We start from the raw sequence: 8,696 nt of genomic DNA, 5'->3' as shown, positions 1-8,696 counted from the left end.
CCTGACGCGGGGCTCGAACTCACGGACTGTGAGATCATGACCTGAGCCGAAGTCGGGCACCCGACCGAGCCACCCAAGCACCCCCTAGATGGATTTCTTGTAACGTTTCTTGCCCAACAGGTGTACTCCTGTCAGATTCCTCCATTTTTATCTCAGAGTCTTTACGTCTCCCTCGTTTTTGAAGAAGAATTTTGTCTAACACGGCATTTGTCGGACAGTGGCGTTTTGCTGCCAGCAGTTTGTCACTCCAGTCTCTTGCTTAAATAGTTTTGGAAAGAAGTGCAGTTTAATTCTTAACCCTTTTCCAGTGTAACTGATTTGTTTTTCCCTCTGGTTTCTTTCACTATTCTCTTTGATTTTTCTCCAGTTTGGATATGATGCTTGAACGTGCATTTTTGTTGTGGGGTCTCCCCCCCCCCCCCCAATGTCCCGTGTTTTCTTAGCTTCCTGGGTGTGCAGTTTGCTGTCACGGATGTTAGGACGATCCAGTGATTCTCGCTTCACTGATTTTCTTCTGTTCCTTTCTGCCTTTCTTTTCCATCAGTTATTTCCACTGTGTGTGTTTTACACCTGTCGTCCCAAAGTTCTGGGATGTTGTGTTATGTTTTTCTGTTCTTTTTTCTGCCCCAGTGAAACAGATTCTTTTGAGGACAGGCCTTATTAAGAATATTCTGGGAGCACCTGGGTGGCTCAGTCGGTTAACCCTCCAACCCTTGATTTCGGCTCAGGTCGTGGTCTCACGGTTCGGGAATTTAAGCACCTCATCGGACTCGCTCGCTCTCGAAGTAAATAAATAAACTTAAAAAAAAAATAGAATATCCCGGGCATATTTGAAAATAGCTTCTTTTCTGTCTCCAATTTTGAAGACAGTGGTTTGCCCTGTGTCCTCAGTTCTGTAACGGATTTAAGAAGAGTTGTTCATTTTAAGTTTTTTGCTTTTTCCTTGTGAGGGAGTTACTGCTTCTTAGTTCGTCATGAACTGAGTTCGACCTGATCCGAAGTCGGACGCTCAACCGACTGAGCCACCCAGGCGCCCCGTGACTCCAATTTTTAAAAAATGTTTAAATTGACATCCAAGTGAGTTAGCATATAATGCAATAATGATTTCAGGAGTAGATTCCAGTGATTCATCCTCTATGTATAACACCCAGGGCTCATCGCAACAAGTGTCTTCCTTAATATCCCTTCCCCATTTCATTTAGCCCATCCCCCTACCCACAACCCCTCCAGCAACCCTCTGTTTGTTCTCCATGTTTAAGAGTCTCTTATGTGTTTGTCCCCCTCCCTGTTTTTGTATTATTTGTGCTCCCCTTCCCTTATGTTCATCTGTTCTGTGTCTTAAAGTCCTCATATGTGTGAAGTCATACGTTTGTCTTTCTCTAATTTCCCTTAGCGTAACACCCTCTAGTTCCATCCACATAGTTGCAAATGGCAAGATTTCATTCTTTTTGACCGCCCGGTAATACTCCATTGTATATATACACACCGCATCTTCTTAATCCATTCACCTGTTGCTGGACATCTGGGCTCTTTGCATACTTCGGCTGTTGTCGAGAGTGCTGCTATAAACACTGGGGTGCACGTGTCCCTTCAAAACAGCACAACTGGATCCCCTTGGATAAATACCTGGAAGTGCAATTGCTGGGTCGAGGGTAGCTCGATTTTTAACTTTTTGAGGAACCTCCATGCTGTTTTCCAGAGTGGCTGCACCAGCTTGCGTTCCCACCAGCAGGGCAAAAGAGAGCCTCTTTCTCCGCATCTTTGCCAACATCTGTTGTGGCCTGAGTTGTTAACGTTAGCCGTTCTCACAGGCGTGAGGTGGTATCTCATTGTGCTTTTGATTTGTATTTCCCTGATAGTGATGTTGAACATTTTTTCATGGGTCTGTTAGCCATCTGGATGTCTTCTTTGGAAGAGTGTCTATTCATGTCTTTTGCCCATCTCTTCACTAGATTATTTGCTTTTTGGGGGGTGCCGAGTCTGAGAAGTTCTTTATAGATTTTGGATACTCACCCTTTATCTGATATGTCCTTTGCAGACATCTTCTCCCGTTACATCGGTTGCCTTTTAGTTTCGCTGATTGTTTCCTTTGCCGTGCAGATTTTTCTTTTGAGGAGGTCCCAGTAGTTCATTTTTGCTTTGGTCTCCCTTGCCTCCGAGAGACGTGTTGAGTAAAAAGTTGCTGCGGCCGAGGTCAGAGAGGTTTTTGCTTGCTTTCTCCTCGAGGATTTTGATGGCTTCCTGTCTTACGTTTAGATCTTTCATCCATTTTGAGTTTGTTTTTGTGTCTGGTGTAAGAAAGTGGGCCAGGTTCATTTTTCTGCATTCTGACTCCAGTGTTTGATGCTCGCTCCCAGCTTGGAAGCTCATCCCTCCTTCTTCCTCTTGTGGTCCACATCTATCCAAGGCAGTAAGAAAGCCTTAGCGCTTCCTGCTTTGGCAATGGCAAGAGATTCGGTCCACAGAAGCCCCTACCCTTGTGTGTGAACTTTTAGTCCACCCGTAACCTGATTAAAAAAAAAAAAAAGTCCACGTGCTTTCCTTGCGCCCTCAAGCCACTTCATCCTGCTTGAGAGGCCTGCCTTCCTCCCCACAGACGCCAGTTATGAAATCAACTCTCTCATACCCTATTGGCAGGATGTGCTGCCATCAGCTTAGGGACTCCTATGCTTGGGTCCGGGCTGTTCCGCCTCTGCGCATCACACTGGAGCGCGTAAATGAGAGAAGCCGCGGGCGCTGCCTCTCGTGTGGCCGGTCGGGAAACTTCCTCCCGAAGTTGGACGATGGAGATTTTATGTCCTTTTGGAGGAAAGCACTGCAGAATCCTTTACCTACTTGATAATCATCAACAGATGCACAGTCAAACCATCGTGGACGTCCACGGACTCCCTCGCGACCTGTAGTTCTTAGCCTGTTCCTCGAGGTCAGCGTGGGCCAGAGTACACGGTTACAGTTTGGCCAGAAAGAGCTCTTCTGGCACCTTCTCATCTCAGTATGTGTCCTAAAAATTGAGAAGCAGCCCTGAGGCTCATGTGTAGAGGGTCTTCGGGGAGATCTAAATTGTCACGCCTCTTGAGCATGTCCTGTCGTGCTGGGTTATCCAGCCCCTAACTTCTGAGTAACTTACTGGCTCCAGGAAATGGGTCAGGGAGAGGATGGAAAAACCGAGTGTAATAAATATCACACAAGTTAAAAGTGCTGCTTCTTGAAGAGAATATGTTCATTTATCCAGCTACCTCTGGCTACTTTTGATGGCCTGGAGTGCCTCAGGCCGATGTGACAAACTGATCCTCGTTACACGTTGGATTTCCACAGGCCTCCTGGACTGTCCGGTGTGGTGATGGGACTGGAAGAAACAGCTTCCGGTTCTTCACTGTGTTTTATTCATTAAAACCTCCTGCAGATCTGACCCCGTGCATCATGGAGTGCTGAGTTAAATGGTAGGTAATAAGGAAGGAGAGGAGTTTTTCTCAAAAGGAATTGGTGTGCTTAAAATAATACTTGTTTCATGTGTATAGCCTTTCTCTCATTTCTCCAAGGGGCTTCTAGACCCTGCCATTACAGAACAGTAACATTTAAAGTGATCACAGTAGGGGCACCTGGGTGGCTCAGGCGGTTGAGCGTCCGACTTCGGCTCAGGTCATGATCTCAGGGTCTGTGAGTTCAAGCCCCACGTCGGGCTCTGTGCCGACAGCTCAGAGCCTGGAGCCTGTTTCCGATTCCGTGTCTCCCTCTCTCTCTCTGACCCTCCCCGTTCATGCTCTGTCTCTTTCTGTCTCAAAAAAATAAAGGTTAAAACAAAATTAAAAAATAAAGTGATCACAGTAAAAATGCATAAGTAATTTGCATGTGTTCATGATGTCGTTAAATTCCTGAGGAAGTGTGAACAGAGGATAAGTGTCTCATGAGCAAGACATAAATGTTTGGAGATCGCAGAATCGTACATAACCTTCCTGTAAATTGAGTATAAATCCCCAGTGCTGTCAGACTCCACGTATACTGCTGTAAACATATTTGTGATGTTTTAGGACTCAGTGACCTTTGAGGATGTGGCTGTGAACTTCACCCTGGAAGAGTGGGCTTTACTGGATTCTTCACAGAAGAAACTCTATAGAGATGTGATGCGGGAAACCTTCAGAAACGTGGCCTCAGTAGGTAAAGATGATGATATTTTTTTTTCTTTTTTTTAATGTTTATTTATTTTTGACAGAGAGAGAGAGAGAGAGCGAGCGAGCATGAGTGGGGGAGGGGCAGAGAGAAAGGGAGACACAGAATCTGAAACAGGCTCCAGGCTCTGAGCTGTCAGCACAGAGCCCGACGAGGGGCTTGAACTCACAGACCGTGAGATCATGACCTGAGCCGAAGTCGGACGCTCAACCGACTGAGCCACCCAGGCACCCTGATGATATTTTTTCTTACTTAACTTTGGCATTAGAGAACAAGTATTTCTTGCTCATCAATCTTGTTCTGACATGTGGAAAAAGAGTACATTGGTCAGGCTAAGCTCACCATAGATATAAAATCTGGTAATTTTTATATAATTTCTAATAATTTGGATTTTTTTTTTCTGTCTGCATTTTAGAGAAAAAGTGGAAGGATCATGACACTGCATACAGGTGCAAAACCCAGGGGAGAAAAACAGGGTGAGTCGCACAATAGACAGCAGTGTCCCACATGAGAATCCTGCTATGTCGTGATTTTTTTTTTTTAATGTTTATTTAGTTTTGAGACAGAGACAGAGTATGAGCGGAGGAGGGGAAGATAGAGAGGGAGACACAGTATCCAAAGCAGATTCCAGGCTCCGAGCTATTAGCACACAGCCCGACGTGGGGCTCGAACTCATGAACCACGAGATCATGACCTGAGCCAAAGTCATATGCTTAACCTACTGAGCCACTCAGGCGTCCCTGTCACGATTTTTTAAAAACCAAATTATTCAGCTTCAAATTTATCCTTAAATTTTTTTCACTGAAAACATTTACTTAAATGTGACATAGGGGTTCAGTGTTTGCAGAATGGTGCACTTGGAAACAGCATAAAGAAACCCTGTATGTTAATGATCACTGTTTACATAATAGCTGTGGTCAAGTCCCCTTTACAAAGCATTCAGTATATCAACTTCTCAGTCTATTCAGAAAGGGCAGGAAACCTTCATTTTGCTGTAAATTATAAAAATGTAATTCCGATAGGGACCCCTGGGTGGCTCAGTTGGTTAAGTGTCTGACTTCAGCTCAGGTCATGATCTTACAGTTCGTGAGTTCGAGCCCCACGTCAGGCTCTCTGCTGTCAGCACAGAGCCCACTTCAGAACCCCTGTCCCCCCATCTCCTCACCCCTGCCCTGCTCCCACCCAGAAATAAACGTTTTTTAAAAATAATTCCAATACCCTACCGAGTTATTAACAAAGACATCATTAATAATATGCTTCTCGATTTTTGCAGAAGTCCTACGGTAGGCAAACCTTGTGAAAGCAAAGAGGGTCGTCAGCGGGGAGAAACCATCAGCCAGATTCCAGATGTTAATCTGAACAAGAAAACTCCGTCTGGGGTAAAAGCACCTGAAGGTCGTCCGTGTGGAGAAACCACCGGCCAGACTCCACATCTTAGTCTGAGCACGAAAACTCCTTCTGGGGTAAAACCCTGTGACTGTGGCGTGTGCGGAAAAGTCTTTGTGACTCATTCATCCCTTACTAGGCACGTCAGATTGCACAGTGGACACAGGCCATATGAGTACCGTGAGTACGAAGAGAAGCCATATAAGTGCAAGGAATGTGGGAAAGCCTTCAGTTCCCGCAAATCTGTTCACAGACACGAAAGGACTCACACTGGAGAGAAACCCTACGGATGTCAGGAATGCGGGAAGGCTTTCACGTGGCTCACAACTTTTCGAAGACACGTGATAACTCACACGGGAGATGGGCCCTTTAAGTGTAAGGACTGCGGGAAGGCTTTCAGTGGCTCCACGTCGTTGCGGACACATGAAAGGACGCACACCGGGGAGAAACCCTATCAGTGTAAACAGTGTGGCAAGTCCCTCAGGTCCCCGCTAGGCTTGCGAATACACGAAAGGAATCACAGCGGGGAGAAGCCCTACGAGTGTCCGCGGTGCGGAAAAGCCCTCAGTTGCCCCAGCTCCTTTCGAAGACACGAAAGGACTCACACCGCCGAGAAACAGTACGCATGTAAGCAGTGTGAGAAGACCTTCAGTTCTCCTCTGGGTTTGCGAATACATGAAAGAATTCACTCCGGGGAGAAACCGTATGAATGTAAGGAATGCGGGAAAGCCTTCGTCTCTCTGTCAAGCATTCGAACGCACATGATCACGCACACCGGCGACGGGCCTTACAAATGCAAGGAATGCGGGAAGGCCTTCATTTGCCCCAGTTCCTTTCGCTCCCACGAAAGGACACACACCGGAGAGAAGCCCTATGAGTGTAAGCAGTGTGGGAAAACCTTCAGTTGGCCCAGTTCCTTTCGAATCCACGAGAGGACTCACACGGGGGAGAAACCCTACGCGTGTAAGGAGTGCGGGAAGACCTTCATTTATCGCACCACCTTTCAGGGACACGTGAGAAAGCACACTGGAGAGAAACCCTATAAGTGTAAAGAGTGTGGGAAAGCCTTCATTTCTCCCTCGAGCGTTCGAACGCACATGATCACGCACACGGGAGATGGACCTTATAAGTGTAAGGAGTGCGGGAAAGCCTTCAATTTCCCCAGTTCCTTTCGCATCCATGAAAGGACTCACACGGGAGAGAAGCCCTACGAGTGTAAACAGTGTGGAAGAGCCTTCAGTTGTTACACGTCCTTCCGGACACATGAAAAAACTCACACCGGAGAGAAACCCTATGAGTGTAGGGAATGCGGGAAAGCCTTCATTTATCGCACTACCTTTCGAGGACACGTGAGAATGCACACGGGAGAGAAACCCTACAAATGTCAAGAATGCGGGAAAGCCTTCAGTCGTCCCAATTCCTTTCGAAGGCATGAAAGATCTCACACCGAGTAGAAGCCTCCTGAAGGTAAGCCGTGCGGGGAGAAACGTTTGCTCTTCATCCTTACGTGTGAAAACCCCCGCCGGAAAGAAACACGATAAATCTAAGAAGGCCTGACACAAATCAGTCCGTGTATAGTGTTCCAGAAAACTGTAACGTGAAAGAATCATTATAAAAGCTATAAATATATTGTCTTGATCAGCGCCTCATTCTTACGGCGGATCTCTGGACTCCGGGTATTTACTGCTTGCTTCCAGCAATGAACGCTGAGGTGAGAGAATTCTGCAAATACTCTTTAAGCGATAGACGATCGTTTTCTCCGTAAATCGATAACACTTACCTCTTTCCATTCTTGAGCTTGTTTGATCCAAGGGTGAAGTGAAGTGGTTTCTAAACAGGTTTAATTGTTATACGATGTTTCGATTGAATCCTGGATCAATGACATTGAGGTATTTGTTGGGATTTTCCTGCTGGCCACCTGTGTCAGCCGCCAGATATCCCTTACCCATCATGGATTCCATCACTCTTACGAGAAAACCAATTCTTGTTTTGGCCAAAAGAGCCTTATCCCGTTTTCCCTGTTAGTAAAAAGACGGCGTAAGTTTGCAAATATGCAGAGTTTATCTTGTAGCCTGATGTCTGTTCCCTTTGTCATTCCTTCTGGCTGGAATCTGAATAATCCACTTTGCATTAAGACAGACCTATCACTGGATAATAAAATGCAGAATTGGGAGATGGCTCTCTCACGTTCTGTTTTGTCACCTGGGGAATGAGACATTTTCTACAATCTGTGCTCTGTGATTCCATGTTAGAATTCACCTGTCGCCTCACTTGTAGGAGATCTGGAAGGTGGTACAGGAGGCGTCAGGTTTCAGAGCCACCATACAGAGAGACGGACGGATGCGCAGGAGCTTTGAGGATACCCGCTTGCAGCCTGTGTTCCCGATTCCCTGCCCCGCCAATCAAGAGTGCCCTCAGAGCCAGTTAACTGCTTGACTTCATCTTCCCAGAGGTATAGGTTTCCGCAGATACCTCCCCACGCTCCACATAAAAGGTCCGTCACAGTCTAGAGGACTGTGGGGATGTGCCCACCAGGCAACTAATTTGAACTTCCGTGGTTGGGAGTATTCCCTGATGCTCAGACTCTCCTCTCCTCTCTAGATTATAGTCACACAAGCTCTTATTTGCACAGTGAACACCTTGTTCTGCTAATACCACGAGTGACCGTGTATTCCTGACTCCACTCCGGTGACGCAGTCCATAGAACCACAGGTGACACTGCTCCTGACCCTGCCCTTCCCTGGAGGACTGGCGCCTTCCTCCCGTCAGGCAGGTTATGGAGGAGGGTTCCCTTTGCTCGCAGCTGTGCGTAATTCCTCGGTACGGTTTCGAGTATGTTCGAGCGTATGTGATTAAAAGCAGTGCATCTGGGGGCGCCTGGGTGGCGCAGTCGGTTAAGCGTCCGACTTCAGCCAGGTCACGATCTCGCGGTCCGTGAGTTCGAGCCCCGCGTCAGGCTCTGGGCTGATGGCTCGGAGCCTGGAGCCTGTTTCCGATTCTGTGTCTCCCTCTCTCTCTGCCCCTCCCCCGTTCATGCTCTGTCTCTCTCCGTCCCAAAAATAAATAAAAAACGTTGAAAAAAAAAAAATTAAAAAAAAAAAAAAAAGCAGTGCATCTGTCGAAATGTTGTTTCTGAAAACATT

General features: G+C 46.7%; 1 protein-coding gene across 2 annotated transcripts in view; it reads left to right on the top strand.

Moving 5' to 3' along the window:
* LOC125929017 (zinc finger protein 709-like) overlaps positions 1–8,423 on the top strand; it is a 13,330-nt gene extending 4,907 nt beyond the window's left edge. Inside the window, exons 2-6 of one of the 2 annotated variants that reach the window (XR_007459788.1) lie at positions 3,316–3,440; positions 4,029–4,155; positions 4,583–4,643; positions 5,441–7,264; positions 7,831–8,423. Coding sequence is in view for 1 of the 2 variants with exons in the window: in XM_049639890.1 (XP_049495847.1) it covers positions 3,438–3,440; positions 4,029–4,155; positions 4,583–4,643; positions 5,441–7,007 (1,758 nt within the window). In the remaining variant the exon portion in view is untranslated. The remainder of the gene's footprint in view (positions 1–3,315; positions 3,441–4,028; positions 4,156–4,582; positions 4,644–5,440; positions 7,265–7,830) is intronic. The other variant, XM_049639890.1, reaches the window with a different exon arrangement.
* Positions 8,424–8,696: the final 273 nt, after the last annotated feature.

Source organism: Panthera uncia, chromosome A2 (assembly GCF_023721935.1).
Source record: "Panthera uncia isolate 11264 chromosome A2, Puncia_PCG_1.0, whole genome shotgun sequence".
Taxonomy (NCBI): Eukaryota; Metazoa; Chordata; class Mammalia; order Carnivora; family Felidae; genus Panthera; species Panthera uncia.
This window is presented reverse-complemented; position numbering and strand designations above follow the sequence as displayed.